Below are 19,583 nucleotides of genomic sequence, written 5' to 3'. Positions count from 1 at the left end.
GATCAACTAAACCAAAACAAGCGTAGACAATACCGCCAATGTCCTAAATGTCCATGACATGGATTTTGTACATATCTTTGTTTTCTCATTTGTCATTGTTCTTCATGTTAAATAATTGTACTACTCTTGTGCCCTCAGGGGTATTGAGTAAAATAAAACGCGAATATTGAAACGAGGAGAGTCATATAGGCATACAGGCTACTTCAGGATTTGACAAGTCGGTTCTGCGGAAATAACTTACTGTAGCATGACGTTTTAACAAAGAAATGTATTTGTACGTACTCTTGTGAGGTATATAATTTTGCTCGAGTATTGATAACTTTGTATCAATGCTCTGATGTCAACACTTATCGTAACATTGTTTCACCGATAGCGGTTTCATACCAGAATAAATTCATTTAAACCGTTGAATGGTCTAGGGGACGCGACTCTGTTAAAACTCAAATTGGCGCCAATATTAGGATAGTAAAACAAACAAAGAAAACTATATGTTTCGTGAAGTTTGCAACAATATTGCTATACATGTATTTGATTTGTTCCTCTATTATCATGAAAGCATACTTAGATCACCAGTAAATAAGCGATGCATCTAAATAAGCTTTCAGATATTGAATGAAAAAATTGTCTGCCTTTGACCATTAATTTGTTCACTTTACACATCCATTTTCAATAAAGCTTTATGGCTATCTAAAGTTAAAATGCTTGCAAACACATACACGTGATATTATAATACGTCATACGGTATAAAACGCAGGAACACGAATGTTTCATTGTTCTCTTTCATTGCACACATACGAATATTATGGAGTACATGTATAACACCAGCTATTGGTGTGAACAAAGTTAAAGAGGCATATCAACAGTATCCCCGCATGCATATTCATGTGAGATCCGCTCTGGGAAAGCGGTGTTTAACCCTTTGCATGCTGGAAAATTTGTCGTCTGCTAAAATGTCGTCTGCTGAATTTCTAAAATTAGCATTTTCTTCGATTTTTTTTCCAAAGAATACTATCAGAATAGCAAACAGTTTGGATCCAGATGAGACGCCACGTTCTGTGGCGTCTCATCTGGATCCAAACTGTTTGCAAAGGCCTTTAAAATTCGGTTCCCGCACTGAAAGGGTTAATTCATGCGCGAAGTGTCGTCACAGATTGTTCCGTGTAGTCCGCATCGGTTAATCAGGGAATACACTCACCGCTTTAGTGGTATTTTTCGTTTAAGGGAAGTCTCTTTTAAGCTAAAATCCAGTTTAGTCCCGTATTAGCCTGTACGGACTGCACAGGCTAATCTTGAAGACACTTTACGCATATGTATTAAGCCCCATTTTCCCAGAACAAGGCTCATTTTTACAACATAAAAAAAGACTAGTTTCTATTTTTGAAGTTGTTACTCTATTCAAGTATGACAACTATTTAGTACATACGTGCAAATGTAAATTGAACTCAGTAGGTATGCCGAAAATGTATATTTCTTTACAGTTTCTTAGTCTGTCATTTCAAACAAAAATATATAAATGTTAAAACTCGAAAGAGACGGCTACACATTCGGGTTCTTCATTAGATTTGCATATTCAGGAACTTGCCACTGGGGGAAAAAGTAATATCAATAATGCTCGCGAAATTTAATTTGAAATCAATAGAAACACAATATTTCATTTGAAAATGATTTTTTTATCTTGTAAATTAATATCCATTTCCAAATCAGCATTACTGTTACCTATCACATGCACGTCTGCAAGATAAAACCGCTTCTTAAAATTATGATAAATATGAATGTCTTTACTCAAAAGCCTGATGCTTTCTGATCCAATCTGAAATTAACCACCATTAACAACATCAAAGATGATATCGCAACATAAAGACAAGATTTTCGTAATAAATAGCTCTCTGATTCAATATAAAAACATCTCAAGTGTTTCTTAATATCGACAACATCCAGGTCTTACATATGTACGTATGCATGCCCCCACCACCGGGGGAAAGTGACAAGTCAAACAAACACCTAGAGGTATTAGTGCATCAATTCACATATCACAGATAAAGAACACAGTAATGCGGCATACTAGTACACAAAATAAATCATCATATTGTCACTTCTTTTTCTTCTTGCCCGATTTTTTGCCCGATTTCTTGCCCGAGCGGGTCGTCTTAGCGCTTTTCGTCGAGCGCGCGGCCTTTGCAGAACCTTTGCCCGACCGGAGCCCGCCGGCGCTCTTGGAGCGGGCCGCCTTTGGGTCGACCTCCTCCTTGGGACGGGCAACGTACTCCACACGGTTACCTTGACAACGTTTCTGAAACGGATATGACGTAGTATCAAACACAACGTACAATTTCGAATTTGCTAAATTGTCTGCAACATTTGTACAATATATGAGGCTGTATCAGACAAAATGTTGAATGTCGGATCGTAGTTCATTTTTATCTTGCACGTTGTTGTTTTTTTTGTCAAAGGAAACATTTTGTTTCGAAGGTTGTTGTTGTTTTATTGCTGCTGCTGCTGATTATGATGATGCTCTTTATAATGATGATGACCATAACGATGATGTGACTATGATGATGCTGACTTTGACTTGGAAGATGATGACTTTGACTTAGATGATGATTACTTTGACTTAGATGATGATTACTTTGACTTAGATGATGATTACTTTGACTTAGATGATGATTACTTTGACTTAGATGATGATGGCTTTGACTTAGATGATGATGGCTTTGACTTAGATGATGATGACTTTGACTTAGATGATGATGACTTTGACTAAGATGATGATTACTTTGACTTAGATGATGATTACTTTGACTTAGATGATGATTACTTTGACTTAGATGATGATTACTTTGGCTTAGATGATGATTACTTTGACTTAGATGATGATTACTTTGACTGAGATGATGGTGACTTTGGCTTAGATGATGATGACTTTGACTGAGGTGATGATGACTTTGACTTAGATAATGATGCCTTTGACTTAGATGATGATGGCTTTGACTGAGATGGTGACTTTGGCTTAGATGAGGATGGCTTTGACTTAGATTATGATGACTTTCACTTAGATGACGATGAATTTGACTAAGATGACGACCAGGTCATCTAAGGTTACCCGGTTACAAATAGTTTCGATACTACACAATTTCACCTTCCTACAAATGGTTACCTGATTACAAAAAGAACGATGGCAACAAGCGATTACTTATTTACAAATGGTTACCTGATTACAAAAACAACGCCGGCAACAAGTGATTACCTATTAACGAATGGTTACCTGGTTACAAATGCGGCACTGCGAGGGCTCTACCATAAGTCCCCGGAAGTCGCCTCTCAGACACTCTCGACAGTAGCGCGTGCCACACCACTTACACATGTACGTCTGCAAGGTACAGATATGCATTTAACCCATTTATGCATAGTGGACTCTCCCATCCTTCTTAATTGGATCAATTTATTTCCAAAATTAGGTATGTCTATTATATTTATCTTTATATTTAGAATATTTCTTACAGAAATTACTTTAAGCAAACAGCGCAGACCCTGATGAGACGCCGCATCATGCGGCGTCTCATATGGGTCTACGCTGTTTGCCAAGGCCTTTTTTCTAGACGCTAGGCATAAATGAGTTAAGTTAGAAAATGCGATCTTACAACATATATAGAGTGGATCAAACACAACTAACGAAATAAAGTTAAATCACTAAAAAATGTACTAGCATGTTTGAAATTTAACAAAGTTTGCTCTCCAACGGATTATTATCTACCGGTAGATTTATTTCACCAATAGTAAGTTTTTGTCAGTACTGACGGACGTTCATACGCATGTACAATACTATATGCGTTGACCTTATAGATTTATTAGGTTATATTTTACCAATAAACAATGCAGACAATCGAAAGGGTGTACTAAAACAAGTGAAGTCAATAAACTTATATAAGTGTTCTTAATCGATATTCCATGACGCTCAACGACGATACAAGAACAACAAAGTCAGAGCGTAAGCAGAGGTTGTATAATTGCATATTTGAGCTTCGTTCTTGGAAAACGGGGTATAATGCATCGTAAAGTGTCGCACAGACTAATCAGGGATCGTAAAGTGTCGCACAGACTAATCAGGGACCACACTTTCCGCCTAAACTACATTTTCGCTGAGAAGAGACTTCCTTTAAACGAAAATTACAATAAACGCGGAAAGTGTCGTCCCTTTTTAGCCTGTATAGACTGCATTAAACGCATTAAACCCCATATTCCCAGAACGAGACACATACTTGTTTGAAAGTCGAGTTGTTACGTCGTTCACGATATTGAAAACAAATATGAATGTAAAGATACACACGTAAACTATTTTCAATTAACATTTAACTTTTATTACAGGACATATTCGGAGATCTGTCATTTAGAATTGGTTCGAGTGAAATAAATAAATATTCGCAGCAGTTTGTATTACAGAAACGCTATATTAAATACCACGCTAACCCACATAATGGGCTGGGGTATTTAAACAGATACAAGGCCATGGTATAACCTTGTATGCATACACGGCGAAGATACACTTATGGAGAGCAAATGTAGTTTTTCAAGTTGATTACCGGGGAATCCCACAGCGAATATTTGATAACAAACTGTTATGAATCCAAAACGAAATAATAACTGAAAGCTTTTGACCTCTTGTGTCAAATCAGCTTTTCGATTTTGAAGCAAGTGATTATTTGAAAACATCATTATTATAGTCATTTTACGAAATAAAACGAAGAAAATTGAGACGAAGAAGACAATCAGAAGGGGAAATATAAGGCTGAGAACAGGAAGAAGTCAGAGAACTGCGACGAAGAAGACATGATAGAAGAAGGGAAAGAAGGAAAAGACAAAAAGATAGAATAAAACTATAATTTTCTGGCAAAAAAACAAGCTCGTTCTCAAAATTATATACTGACATTTGAAACAACCTGTTAAAGAATCTAAATGAGTCGCTCTCTGTGAAAAATGGGTTAATGCATGTGAGGTCCACACAGGCTATTCACGGACGACACTTTCCGCTTTCGGACGACACTTTCCGCTTTTATGGAACGTTTCGTTTAAAGAAATCTCTTCTTAGCTAAAACCCAGTCTAGGCGAAAAGTGTCGTCCCTGATAAGCATGTACGGACTCCTCAGGCTAATCTGGAACGACACTTTACGCACCTGTATTAAGTTCCGTTTTCGCAAAGCGTTGCTCAAATCCAATTGTACTTACAGTGTTAGTTGATGCACAGGCCCAACGACACATTTTCGCTATCCCTGATTAATTGTTCATTAATTGACCATGATCTTATAAGAATGAAAATCTCTATACGTTGCAGAGTAAATAAATCGCGAACACCTTAAATACAACTATAATCCCTCGTCGTTTGTGGCACTAGCGTAATATTGATAATATTGATAACAATACGTCCATATATCTATACGAGGTAATACGCATACAGAGTCAACTAAAGAACTCTAGTCGACAGCTTTGTTAACAACGTTATAAACACAGTTTCCCCGCTAAACGAGATCTACCATACTTCCATATAGAAGATCACGCTGTCATTTTAACCATGTTAACCTATAATTGATTTTCGATTTCAGATCAATGTTGTTGATAACGCAAGAGCGACATAAACTTCTCAAGTGTCATAAGCAAAGATTAAACTACCAGCGACGACAGAGGGATAAACACTATACTAGTATGCCGCGAGAATAAATGTAAAATAGATACAATAACCTGCTTTCCCTTTCGCTTCAATTGGATTTAAACGCAATATATTTTCACTATTTTCAGACTTCTGGGATAATGTTTTAAGCGAGCTTCGGTGTGTGTTAACATAATGCTTTGCTCTTTTATACTACAGACGGATCCTGGCTTGTTATACTGCAGACGGATCCAGGCTTGTTATACTACAGACAAATCCGGGCTTGTTATACTATAGACGGATCCGTGCTGGTTATACCACAGATGGATCCGGGTTGTTATACTGCAGACGGATCCAGGCCTGTTATACTACAGACGGATCCGGGCTTGTTATACTATAGACGTATCCGTGCTGGTTATACCACATACGGATCCGGGCTTGTTATACTACAGTATGATGCTTTGCTGTTTTATACCACAGACGGATCCTAGCTTGTTATACTATAGGCGGATCCGTGCTAGTTATTCCATAGACGAATCCTGGCTTGTTATACTACAGTAGAACCCGGGCTTGTTATACTACAGTAGGATCCGGGCTTGTTATACTACAGACGGATCCGGGCTAGTTACATTACAGTAGGATCCGGCTTATTATACTACAGTATGATCCGGGCTTGTTATACTACAGACGGATTCTGGTTTGTTATACTACAGACGGATCCTGGCTTGTTATACTACAGACGGATCCTGGCTTGTTTTACTACAGACGGATCCTGGCTTGTTTTACTACAGACGGATTCGGGCTTGTTATATTATAGACGTACGGATCCTGGCTTGTTTTACTACAGACGGATCCGGGCTCGTTATATCATAGACGTACGGATCCTGGCTTGTTTTTACTACAGACGGATCCTGGCTTGTTTTACTACAGTCGGATCCGGGCTTGTTATACTATAGACGGATCAGTGCTGTTTACTACAGACGGATCCGGGATATGCCACGAACACTTCCCTGCTATAAAATTTTTACAATTGCCAATTCGTAGCTTAAGCGATTTCAAGTGAAATGCGCGTGTTCATTTAATCAAATAACATTTTCTTCGTAAAAATAAACTGTTTGTACGAAACAAATAATTCACGAGCATAATGTCATTTCTTCGGACAAATAAAAAAGTGATTAAATAGGCTTCTGGTCCTCAATACCTTATCCTTGTGCACGAAAGCTTTGTTCGTTGGTCATCATACAGGACAGGTGGGCGTCCCCTCACAACACCAGTCTTTCTCAAAAGTGCCAAAACTGAGTATCTTTCATTGAAAACGAAAAAGCTGAAAATGGCAGCTTTTCGTGTAACATCCGTGCCGACTGTCGCGAGTTAATTACGTAGGAGTGCTGAGATACACTCAGTTAAGCTTATGAGATAATACAGTCAATGAAAGTAAGTTATGAAAATCGATACATGTAAGTCTGATTAAAACAACTCATTTTCAATTTATCTCGAAAAGGATACGTAGCCAAAGTTTTTTTGAGAAATTTTTAATTAATATTATTATTATTTTGAATAATAATTTATTCAGGTCTATTGATGCAAAATTTCTCAAATTGACTGTTACAAAGTAAATGAATATCGAAACCTGTGTAAGACAGTCACCTGCTACAAACACATTTGTTAATGTGATCGCAACTCTTAATATGAGTCGAGCTTTGATGCAACCGTGCTTAACGCATGTGTGTTCAGTGTTGATCCAGGACCAGATTAGCCGACGCAGTGCCGACACTTTCCGCTTAAACTGGATTTTTGCCTTTAACGAATAATACCATACAAGCGGAAAGCGTCGTCCCTGATAAGCCTTTGCGGTCTATACACGCTAATCTGGAGACGCACTTTACGCACATGCATTAAGCCCCGTTTTCCCAGAACGAGCCATATATGTTGAAGGTTGTAGTTTCATACATGTAGCATATCTCCTCTTATTTCATGATCTATGCTATTTCCTTGTTCGCATTTAGCAGTATTTTTCATATGCAGTCGTTCTCCGTGAGATATAAAGACATGCTGTTTTATATAACTAACTGCATTATGCTGTCGATGTTATATAATGCCTTACAAAGGTTTAAGCGATTGTGTGCATGTGTGTTTCGTAGCGATGATGTGTGTGGTGTTAATCGTTGACATGCACAAATGGATGAAATTAAAACCGTTCACGACGTGCAAAGACTTCTTACATAACATAATTCAAAAGATCGAATAACATTAAGAATATCGAATATTCTAGAACATCATATGTGTCCGTAAGGCATAGTGTAACCTAAAGAAATTTCCCCATTGAGGGCCTCTTTCAAACCCGTGCGTGAGAATATGCAGCACCCGCACGCAGGCATTTAAATGGCGTCTAATTGCCAAACTCAAAGGGCATTGTAGCGATACGCATATTTCCGTCGTCGCTAAAATTTTAAACTAATAATAGCTAGTGCTATCCAGTAAGTGCACATAGAACAAAATATCGCAATTTGAACATAACGATTTATTTTTCATGGTTTTAAAGATCGAAAAGTCTAGCAAATTGATTTAAAATGAGAGTGGCAAATGATAGTTTCAGTTTCGAATCGGAACAAAGATGGCCGCGAGTCAATGAAACATCGTAATAATTTACGCTTTCAGCGACCCAGAATTTCAGTGACCAGCATTTAATTTTACGATCTAACAGTGTGTTAAAATATATTTGGGGGACAATAACGACGGTAAAAAAAACTAAATGTTCTTTAATTGACTACAGATATGCAATGCACGTTCAAAAGTTGAACCCCGAAATTTGATAGATGAAACTGGTTCTACCCATATTACGGACACCGCCTAAAAATGTACATGTCAGAAACTAATAAAAATCTATGTTGTAAAGAAAATTTGTAAAGTTATAATCAAAGAATGTAATTATTCGAATTGTAAATTATAAGCTATTAACATGTTTTGAATAATGCTTAACTTAACAATAAATTGGTTATTTAAAATGTTAAATGGCTAATGTTCATTGTTATACCAACATGTAAGTGACAGCATTGCCACTTGAAATCAAATCCCTTTTAGCATCACTTAATTTGTTGAAGTATTAATCAATCTTTAGATCCTTTAAATGATGCAATATAAAAAATTACAATATCTGGTATCGTTGTAATGTTTGTCAAGTGACAGTAATCACTGATGAAGGTTATACTTTATAAGTTTATTGAAGTAAAATGAAATATTGTCGGTTGTATTTAATAGTTGTACTTAAACAAAATCATTTTGTAAAGATGTCCCACTCTGGAAAATCCTGACTGAATCCATGTGCTTAAAGTATCGTCCCAGCCTGTGCAGTACGCACAATCTTATCATGGCCAACACTTTCCGCTGGACTTAAGTATTTAGAGGAAGTATTTTCTACACAAAAATCTAGTCTAGGACGGAAGTGTTGTCCCTGATTATCCTATGCACTTTATGTGCATGCATTTTCCAGCTAATCATGGCCAACACTTTCCACTGGACTTTTGTTCATGTATTAAAGGAAAGTATTTCTACTCAAAAATCTAGTGTAGGATGTTGCCCCTGAGCCAATGCACTTTATGCACATGCATAAAGCCCGCTTTTTACGGAGCACGGCTCAAATAGTTCTGTATTAACATTGACCTGAAATGGGCTGGATTAAATGTACAACAGTTACTGTACCTACTACAAATTTCTAAGCTAAACCAGGTTTTTTTTGTTCAAAATTGGGGCCTTATTCGGCCCTATTCCCAATGGAAGAAAGTATATATTTTTTCCAAAGGGACCTACAAATTCCCAATTGAAGGTTTCCAAAAAATGTGTTTGTTTTTTGTTTCTCAACATTTAGTTCATCTCCAATCCAGCTCTATAAGTTTGACCTAAGTAAATATAATATTTAACCTACTTTTTTTATTCTCAATTTTGAAGCATCTGTAAGCATAACAACAACAATACTATTTTCGCAATTTTAGACGAAATGGTTGCATTTTCCCCATTGAATCCAAATGGCCCTGGCCCCTAAATGGTTAAAAAAAAACACACTGCAAATTGAGGCTTTGGAAGATGGATGTTATTTGAATTTGACAATATAAAACATCTTTTTTGTTTATATGTCATGTATGTCAACAATATTAACCAAAACTGTTGCTTGGGTCAGGTCAAGATTGAATCAACTGGGCCTTTAAAATATGTTTGTTTTCCCTTGAATAACAGATGATGCAGTGTTTTTTTCCCAGTGATTTGAGAATATTATGCCTGTAAATGTGAAAAATGTATTGTCTATCAACTCATTGTTTAACAAGTCTTGTTTAAAGGAGATCTTAAACCTATTATCTACATTCATGTATTTCAATTCATGCAACACACAAAAATAAGACAAATGCCATTTCATCACTCATTCAATGATGAAACCTTTGCTGAAATTTATTAAGATTTCATGATTTTATCATTTATCAAATTTGCAAAATAAGACTATAAAATTGTGCTAAAATGGAAACTTTTTGGCTATGTAAATGTGCCATTTCACGTCTCTAAAAGTTGCAAAAAATCACTGTGTATACTTAGATGGTTTTAAATCCAAGTGATTTTTTTTTTCAGACTGTTGGTGCTTGTTGCTGGGTTCTGTGTATGTAGGGCACGTTACCATGGCGACCCTGGGTGTGGTGAAAGACGTCCCTGGCTACAAGGTCATACTGAAAGCAGTCCTGAAGAGCCAGATACAGCATTTGGTAAGAACTCAGTTACATGAAGCCATGTGAATACTGGTAGTATTTTAAATTTGAATGTTCTAGCTCCATGAATTCAGTGGATTACAGGAATGGAAACTAACGTTTTACAATTTAGTATTTAGTATCTTTAGTATTTTGTTTGCCCAGCTAAAGATTAACGAGCCCAGTACGATGTACATGTAATATCATGTGTATATAAGACTTTCTTTAAATAAAATAAAAGATAACTAAACAACAACATTGCTTAATTGACAAACTTTCTGTGTATTATGTCCTAATATAAGTCTGAGTTAAATCATTTCATTGGCTTTGATATATGAATTTTATTAAACTAATTATTAACTCACAGTCGCCAATTTCATTATATGTTTAATTGCACTGAATTGTTTCAATCTTAGAAAGCAAGTTGCCCGGCCTGACTACTAACTTTTGAATTTGAGTTGCCCAGGCCAAAATGTACTGGCCCCGGGCTCAAGGGCAACCACTAATTTCCATCCCTGGATTAAGCACAAATAGGCTTTTCCACAGAGCCTTTAAGCACAGTGGCACCCATGTGCTTGAATTTCCAAATCAGGATACCCATGTGCCTGAATTTCCACAAAATGGTTCCCCTGTTACCTAATTTTCAATTCAAGAGCACGCCTTTACCCAAATTTCCAATTTGTATCTGTTTAGTTCTGAAGTACATGCTATGTAGAAATCACTATATAACACATTGGATAAAGAAAAAAAATGAAACCCCTTTTCGACTTTGGGTCTATAACCCTGGGCCTTAACAAAATTTTGCTAAAATGCCTGTAAGAAATTTTATTATGAGCATTTAGGCCATTGGGATTTAAATTCATGCCTATACAATTCACACACTTCAATGAAAACCATTATCTAAAGTGTTCATGGAGAAGCGTTAATTAATGTAGAATTCATCTATTCATAATGACACATAGCACATATAAATATGTTCAGTATAGGTTATCATTCACTTGTTTGCTCTCTCACTACAATAAAAATGTAACTTTTGCAAACTTGACGTATGTTTCAGATTGAACAACTTGCAAGCGCAACCAACGAGGAGTCGTTCATTCTAACAGCCAGCGTAGCTGATGGAACCCTGAGTCATCTCGGCTCAGACTCGGCCAAAGGCTTCCTGGAAGATCATGAAGACCTCAAGTCCCAGTTCCTTGGCTATTGTTTAAAAAGTATGTGGTTTCTTTTAAGAGAAAGGGATAGTAATAGCTTTCTGAAAAAAAACAACAGCAGAGCGGGGATATTTTGGAAGAACCATTTGTCTGTTTGTTTGTAGACAGAAACTTGTCCCACAAAATACTCGTAAACTTTTCTTCATGCAACATTTATACTGCATGCATTCTTGTTCATGCTATCATTGTCAACTTTCACCTATTTTGGTGTGGGGATGCAGGTTTTTTTTTCCTTCTTTGGGACCCGCCGAAAATCGGCCCTTTCCCCTCGGATTTTTTTTCCCCTCAGCTGGTAAATTTTCCCCTAGATTTCATTTCCCCTAAAAAAAAAAAAAAAAAAAAAAAAAATTTTTTGTTTGTTTTTTGTACCTTTAAATATATAAGTTAACCTGATCCAATGTAGAAACTAGAAAAATCTTGCATAATTTAATTATCTGTCGCCTTGAATTTGTTTTAAAAACAGTAAAATATGTTAAATTGATTATTTTAGACTTTGCTTATTTTCCCCCAAATCCAGCTTTTCGCACAATTTTTTTGCCCAAAATTCGACGTTTCGCGCAATTTTTTTCCCCTCAAAAAGGCCAGGCCCTTTCCCCAAAATCAGATAAAAACCCCTGGGATGGGGCGATTTTTTGACGTTTACCATGCAGTTGCTATTTCAGTGTATCATAAACAACAGGAAGACGAACGTCGGGAAAAGGAACGAAAAGATCAGGAAGAAGCGTTGCTCAAATTACAAATGGCTGCAGGGGGTCAGTACGGACAGACTGTACATTCTTACGGCTCGCAGTTTGTGTCACCTAGGAAATCCGGTTTAGTCCATCCAGTATCCTTGACCAGGAGTAGTCCTGGAATACGCCATGAACCGTACTCTCGGCCAAGTACAGGACAAGTAACACCAACCAAAATGATTGAGGTGGCCAGTGTAAAAACTGAGCCTAGGGATGATAGTGACTCTGAAACAGCTGCTTTTACGAATAATGGTCGAAGTTCTTACCAGTCTTATTCCGCAGTAACGAACGATGATGAAAATGTGGATTATTCAAGTGTTAAAGATGAGAATTTCTTGAATGAAAGCAGATTAGTGTGTGGTGATAAAAGTGAGGTCAGTGAAAGTAATACAAGTGTTAATGTGAAACAGGAAACTGCGTTGGATTCTGAAATGCATTTAGAAATCACGAGTGTGGAGGCAGGTCTGCCTATGCATCCCCAGGACTGGGGTGCTAATGCTTCCATGGGAACGAACTTTGACCCAACCAGTGCTACTGGCGCTCAGGCAGACATGACGGGAGAGTCAAGTAATAGTAAGTGAAAACACTGTATGCCTTGGAATGTTTGTTATTATGAAACGAAGTCAGTAATTTTTATCAGAATGTAAGATATTTCATTTGGTCACATGTTTAGGGCCACCTTATACAATTGTTTGTTTAAATTGCCTGCCCAGGGTTTATGATAATGAAGGCGAGTTGGCCTTTTTTTGGGGGGTGGGGATGGGGAATATAAGTTCATCAATGATCAATTTAATGTCACAATACTGCTTTCTTTTCACCTATGCCCTTTGGATTGGAAAAAAATCTTGTTGTTCTGACTAAAATTGGGAAGACTAAAATTATTTTTTTTACTCTACCGTAGACAAGTTTCACATTCACAATTTTAGCGGTTATCCTGAAGCAATAATTTATCCATGATCCAACACTATGTGCAGTTCTAACTGTACTATTGTGGTTACTAGTGTGTGCATATTTACACATAATAAAGTTGCAATTTTATGACTATCAGGGGTGGCGAAATCTCAAAAAACTTAACTTGTCCACGGACAACCATTTTTTTTAAATTTAACTTGTCTGTTGCTGAACTACATTTGTTCGTTAATGTTTATATAAATTATAAACGCATTTCTTGATTAATGTAAAATAATGTGGAATAAATCAAAATGAGTATAATTGGCTTGTTTTAGTAATAGTTGTACTTCCATGGTATATTCATTATAGCAGCAGGGGTTCTGAAATATTTTAAAAGTCTACTTGTCCACGGACAAGTTGGACCGACAAATTCACTTGTCCGTACCAAAGAAGTACTTGTCCGTACTTTTAAGATAGATAAAGGAAAGGGTCATTACTAATTAAGCAAATAATACAAGCATACACTTTTGTTAACTTCTATTTTAAATTATAAACAAAGTTAACTAGAAAATTCACATGAACAAAAAATACAAGCAAGATGTGCATATAATAAGATCACGTTTAAGTCACACATGATACCATCTCAGATATTTAATAATCTCAACATGACTAGACAATTCACTTGAAATAAAATAATCTCCGTTAATTATAAGTATATAATTATCCGCTTATAAAGGAAACTCTTTACAAAGTTTACATTTACACACATTGGCAACGTTTTCAAGCCAAGGAAAATCAATTAGCCAAGACTCAACAAATTCTCGTTTCCGCTTGGCGTCGTATGTTTATCATATTCATACTTGGCTTTTCTCTTCTTTTCCGACGCCGAACTGATTTTATCACTGGTCTGATTAGCCTCATGGCTTGACGTTGAAGTGGTTTTATTATATAAAAATCGAATGCAGGTCGTTAGAACATGTATGCGGCCATTTGCAATGTACGAAAAGTGTTATATAATGCGTAATTGGCTGTTGCTATACACATGTGTGCTGGTTTCTCTATTAAAATTGTTTTCTTATGCGTGATTGGCTGTTGCTATATATACTCGTGGACTGGTTTACTGCATTTAATAATTATTATAGGAAAATAACCTACCTCCAGTTGAAAAAGTGTGCCAGTCCGCAGATTAATCATAAGCTATTTATATAAACTTTTGTTTTTGATTTTCGGAAAATAGAGTAGTTTCGTTTTCGAAACAAAATTACCACGGAAATTTTACTTGTCCCCGGACAAGTCAGCTTTCAAAAACTGCTTGTCTGGAAGGGGAAATTGACGACTCGGACAACTCGGACAGCATATTTAAGAAACCCTGAGCAGTATATCATAAACAATATAAAGACTTTCTAAAACGTTTAATCTTGCAAAGCCACGATTTGATTACACATGTATCTTAGTTCGATACTTTTATTGCCGTCTGATTGTAAAAATAAAGAAACCAGTCTGTACACTTTCTAACAGTCGGGCCGAATGTTGAAAATGCGGCATGGTCCCGGTGTCTTATAGAATAAGGGAGATCACTGCGCAGGAGAGTCTCTGTATTTTAGCTTGATTGCTCTGCAAATAGCACATACAATGCAATCGCGTGTATCATCCGGTTTTGTAAAACTTATTTACGGCTTTAATGCAATGTATTTTTTTTCCTCGACCGACTGGTTGTCCACGGACAATTTAATTGAAAAAAATCAGTTGCCCAGACAAGCAAATGTACGACTCGGGCAACTCGGACATTTGATTTCGCCAACCCTGACTATAATATATAAATAATCATTAAATGTACTTCTTACATACAGTGTTATTTTTCACCATTTTGGGAATGGGGCCGGGTCCCTTTTGATTGGGACAATTCGTGCGTTTTGACTAACATTGGGAAATTAGTGTTGTTGTTGTTTTGCTCACAAATGCTTCAAAATTGAGGAAACAAGTGCGTCCAGTATTATATTTACTAAGGTTGATTTTATATGGATGGGAGATGAACAAGATATTGATCTAAAAAAAATAAAAATTTTTTTTTTTTTTGGTTCCATTGGGAATTTTTAGCTCCCATTTGGGAAAAATATATACTTTTTTCCATTGGGAAGAGGTCCGGTTACTGGACCTGATTTTGAATGAAAAAAACACTGACATGTAACAAACACAATTAACTTTTACAAGAAATATCATGTCATTATATTCATCAAGTGTTGCTACTCAGTACTGAAAAACATATCTATTCAGGCTAGTGTTCTTAAGTGACGATGGCAGTTGATGAACAGATCTATTGATGTCAAATTATTCGAATGAATTATAATATTAAAATCAAGTATGAGCCAATGACCAGATTGTGCATTATAGTTTGTCCTTATATAAAGATGACAGTGGCAACTACTGTGAAACAATTTATTTTCGTCAGCATGAAATTCTGTCATTAAAAAAAACAAACTATTTTGTCAGCACTTAAATTGGCCAATTCCTGATGATGAAAAATCAAAAGTTGTGTGAGTCAATGTCCAATTTGTTTGTAATAAATCTCAGTGAAAAATTGCGTTTGGGACAAATCGTTGTGGGGAAAGGGAGTCAGTTGCAGTAGGTGGGGCCTGTTTGTCACAGGTCAATTTACTTTTGTTATCAAGTGATAATAATGGGCCAGCCCCTTATTATTGTATGACATTGACAAGTTCATTGTTATGATTAGTTGATTAGTGGAATGGAATAACTGTCAATCGGTGTTTGAAACAACGAAGCCAATTGCCAATTACAGTCTTATTCAAATGCTTCATGGCAAAACTGATAACAATCTTAGCTTTATCGGCACCAATTAGAGAAGACTTAGGTGGGAACATTATGGGATAAAGTTAGTGTAAGCAAACTTTTTTTGGTCAGTGTTCAATAAAGTTTCATGTGTTTTGCATTGTACATACTTGATCATTTTAAGAACAGTAATTTGTCTGAAATGTCACTTCTACAGTGGCTAAAAAAAAAGGTTCTACACCTATCCGTTCAATGTCTGTCCCAGGTCTACCTGATCCTGCTAATTCTGCATGGCAGAATGAAGCAATCACAACACAGGCTGCTAACGATGCTGTAGAAAAGGGGCTTGTTACAGTATCACAGAAAAGAAAGCGTGGCGAGTACTATAACTATGACGACGAAACGCGTGCTAATATTGCTCGTTATGCTATCGAGAATGGTGTATCAAAGGCGTCGAGGCATTTTTCCGCAAACCTATCCCATAATGTGAGCATTACCACGGTACGAAGCATGAGGGACCAGTACATAAAGGTGAAAAACCAGCTGGGATGTGATACAGCAACACTGGCACGATTGCGACGTGGCGCTCCGCTAAAATGGAAGAATGGACGACGGAGAAAAAAGGAACAAAAACAATGGGAGATTAAAACGGAAATGGCTGAGTGACCGAACACACTGTTTTATTTAACCGGATTTAATCCATTAAGGTGATTGTGGTTACACACAACGAATCAATTTAAAAAAAAAATCTATTACCGATTACATGATTTTTTTTTAAATTGACACAACTTTGCTTCGTTCGGGTATTTTGTATGAACAGCATAATTTAGGTTTTGTAAATTTTTGTAAGAGTGCCTTTTACTGCTACTTCATAAAATGGAAAAAATGGTATTCTAATTATTTTAGAGTTCTAACTATCTCAATGATTCAGCTTGTTTTACAATTACTGTCTATGCCCTTCCTGAATCTTGTCACAGAATGAATACCTGAAGTTGATTGAAATGTTTAATAGATATTTGCCGTTTTTACCAGAAATAATTTTAGGACCTTACGAGCAGATACATCATTACATGTATGATGCACTGTAAGCAATATACAGTGTTTTTTGTCAACATATTGGGAATGGGGCCGGGTCCCTTTGGATTGGGAAAATTTGCGGAGTTTTGACTAAAATTGGGAAATTAGAGTTGTTGTTGTTTTGCTAAAAAATGCTTCTAAATTGAGGATACAAGTGATTCCAGTATTATATTTACTAAGGTTGATCTTATATGGATGGGAGATGAACAAAATATTGATCCAAAAAAAAATATTTGTTTTTTTTTTGGTTCCATTGGGAATTTTTAGCTCCCATTTGAAAAAAATATATACTTTTTTCCATTGGGAATGGGTCCGGTTACCGGACCCGATTTGGAATGAAAAAAAACACTGAATAATTGATAGCCAACAATGTCAATAATTGTATGCCATGAGTACACTCCACAAGTTTTAGTTATTCTGGCAGAGTGCTGGTCATTTGCTTAATATTATAAATGAATGTAGTTAATAAATGTCACTCAGTTATTGAGAACTAAAAAAAGTTTGAAAGACACTGATATCAAAAATTATAATTATGCATTATCCAAAAAATAATTATTTTTATGTATTATCCCCTCCCAACCAATAAACATTCTGGTATTTATACATGTAGCTGTTTTTTTGCTCACCTGAGCAGAGCTTGCTCATGTTGAGCTTTTGTGATTGCATTTTGTTCGTCGTGAATTGTCAACATTTACTTTGTGAACACTCTAAAGGCGAAATTTATTGTCCAATCTTCATGATACTATGTCAGAACATTTGTTTCAATGATATATTGGCTGATTTTCGAAACTAGGTCGCTTTAGGTAAAAAACTAAGTCTTTTTGTCAAATAAAAAAAAGAGCCTGTTAAAAATTCAGTCTAGAAGCCACATATATTTCCTGAAACTTGGTTAGAACAAAAACAACAAAAAAGACCCATAATTCGCACCAGTGATAATGATTCGGTGATAATTAATAGATCTATGTGTTTCTATACACGCGATGGGCTGTGAATGCGTATGGACTTAATTAATAACGAACATACTCTTTACATGTTTATCCTACATGTATCAATGTCCAAGTATTTTGTAAGTCCACATGTGTACATTAGATATGTCCAAGTGTTTTATAAGTCTACATGTGTGCATTAGATATGTCCAAGTGTTTTATAAGTCTACATGTGTGCATTAGATATGTCCAAGTGTTTTATAAGTCTACATGTGTACATTAGATATGTCCAAGTGTTTTATAAGTCTACATGTGTACATTAGATTTGTCCAAGTGTTTTATAAGTCTACATGTGTACATTAGATATGTCCAAGTGTTTTATAAGTCTACATGTGTGCATTAGATATGTCCAAGTGTTTTATAAGTCTACATGTGTGCATTAGATATGTCCAAGTGTTTTATAAGTCTACATGTGTACATTAGATATGTCCAAGTGTTTTATAAGTCTACATGTGTACATTAGATATGTCCAAGTGTTTTATAAGTCTACATGTGTACATTAGATATGTCCAAGTGTTTTATAAGTCTACATGTGTACATTAGATTTGCTCCTTTAGCTTTTGAACATAAACATAGTTAAAAGTATACATTTTACAAACAAAATAGTGACTGATATTTTGCTTTGTAAGATCATCAGCATGAATTAAATGATTTTAGTGAGACAATGACTTCAAAAGTGGTTGATTGTAAGCGCCTTGAAGCATTCAGCTTTTTAAAAAGTACCTAGAATGCATTTCAGTCACTTGACAGTGCCCCAGATAAGCTGCGTATCTGCGTCTTTCACCCTATTAAAATGTCTAAAAACGCAAAGAAATTCAATTACATGCGTATTGAAAACGCAACCATTTTGATTTGTACGCAAATTCGTCAAATTCGATGCGTACGACACAATATCTTCAATCGAAAATGCTTTGCTCATTTTCGGTATTTTCTCTTTGAAATTATTATGGTCACGCGTCTTTATTAAGCAAGCGCCTGGATGACGGAGCATGAAAACAGTCAAGCTTTATTCAAACTCTCTGCGTTCTAGATTTCATAGTTAAATAAAGCGTCTGATCAAATTATTTTCCTCGACATACATGCGTTTTTAATCTGACTTTATCCGTCGCTCATTGTGCATGTATTTATAAAGCGCCTGTACTTTCAGTTTCTACAACGATGCGAAATAAAAATATCTAAGAGAGGTCGAAAGACGTCCGCTATTGTTGCGCAAAAATATCAGTCGATCGCAAACTGTTTCGAACCAAGAAAGCAAGAGCCAAATGATCATTCGTGTTATCGATTTTTTTTTTGTTTTAAGTTTATATTAAGGACAGTTTCAATGATTAAATGTTATGAAACATCAGTTTATTAAAGTTAATTATGATAGTTTAAAGTTTTATTGAATCAATACAAGTGAGCATCTTCCACAAAGGTAAAACATCAATGATATTAAGGTATGCATTTTTATTAATCATTTCACCCTATTTCAAGAAGGAAATCACCCTATTTTCAAAATCAATGGGTGAATACCCTATTTCTCAAATAATTAT

General features: G+C 36.0%; 2 protein-coding genes across 10 annotated transcripts in view; one reads left to right on the top strand and one right to left on the bottom strand.

The window, feature by feature from the left end:
* Nucleotides 1-765: 765 nt before the first annotated feature.
* On the bottom strand, nucleotides 766-8,759 carry LOC127864632 (uncharacterized). Of its 3 annotated transcripts, none has more exons than XM_052404487.1 (3): nucleotides 8,677-8,759; nucleotides 3,263-3,367; nucleotides 766-2,290 (listed from the first exon to the last, which is right to left on the bottom strand). In XM_052404487.1, exons 2-3 carry the CDS (start codon nucleotides 3,359-3,361, stop codon nucleotides 2,090-2,092), a joined length of 300 nt encoding a protein of 99 aa, XP_052260447.1. In that variant the 5' UTR covers nucleotides 3,362-3,367; nucleotides 8,677-8,759; the 3' UTR covers nucleotides 766-2,089. The 3 variants fall into 3 exon arrangements, with proteins under 3 accessions (XP_052260447.1, XP_052260448.1, XP_052260446.1); XM_052404488.1 differs by lacking the exon at nucleotides 8,677-8,759 and adding an exon at nucleotides 6,840-6,932; XM_052404486.1 differs by lacking the exon at nucleotides 8,677-8,759 and adding an exon at nucleotides 5,221-5,666.
* LOC127864624 (zinc finger protein with KRAB and SCAN domains 5-like) overlaps nucleotides 7,968-19,583 on the top strand; it is a 32,058-nt gene continuing 20,442 nt past the window's right edge. For 5 of the 7 annotated variants that reach the window (XR_008042154.1, XM_052404477.1, XM_052404478.1 and 2 more), the window contains exons 1-4: nucleotides 8,222-8,376; nucleotides 10,253-10,383; nucleotides 11,423-11,579; nucleotides 12,242-12,883. Coding sequence is in view for 6 of the 7 variants with exons in the window: in XM_052404477.1 (XP_052260437.1) it covers nucleotides 10,300-10,383; nucleotides 11,423-11,579; nucleotides 12,242-12,883 (883 nt within the window). In the remaining variant the exon portion in view is untranslated. Of the gene's footprint in view, nucleotides 8,116-8,221; nucleotides 8,377-10,252; nucleotides 10,384-11,422; nucleotides 11,580-12,241; nucleotides 12,884-16,253; nucleotides 17,667-19,583 lie in introns of those variants that run through there. The other 2 variants (XM_052404474.1, XM_052404473.1) reach the window with 2 other exon arrangements.

The sequence above is a fragment of the Dreissena polymorpha genome, chromosome 1 (genome assembly GCF_020536995.1).
Source record: "Dreissena polymorpha isolate Duluth1 chromosome 1, UMN_Dpol_1.0, whole genome shotgun sequence".
In the NCBI taxonomy this organism is placed as follows: domain Eukaryota; kingdom Metazoa; phylum Mollusca; class Bivalvia; order Myida; family Dreissenidae; genus Dreissena; species Dreissena polymorpha.
The sequence above is the reverse complement of the archived record's forward strand: the minus strand, read 5'-3'. Positions and strand labels throughout refer to the sequence as shown.

What these genes read in the sequence shown, in the direction of transcription:
- LOC127864632 (XM_052404486.1), bottom strand. Translation starts at nt 5,253, where the DNA reads ATGTGTCGTTGGGCCTGTGCATCAACTAACACT. An exon ending in CCTGTGCATCAACTAACACT is followed by an intron (nt 3,368 to 5,220) that starts GTAAGTACAATT and finishes TGTACCTTGCAG; the next exon opens with ACGTACATGTGTAAGTGGTG. An exon ending in AGTGCCGCATTTGTAACCAG is followed by an intron (nt 2,291 to 3,262) that starts GTAACCATTCGT and finishes TATCCGTTTCAG; the next exon opens with AAACGTTGTCAAGGTAACCG.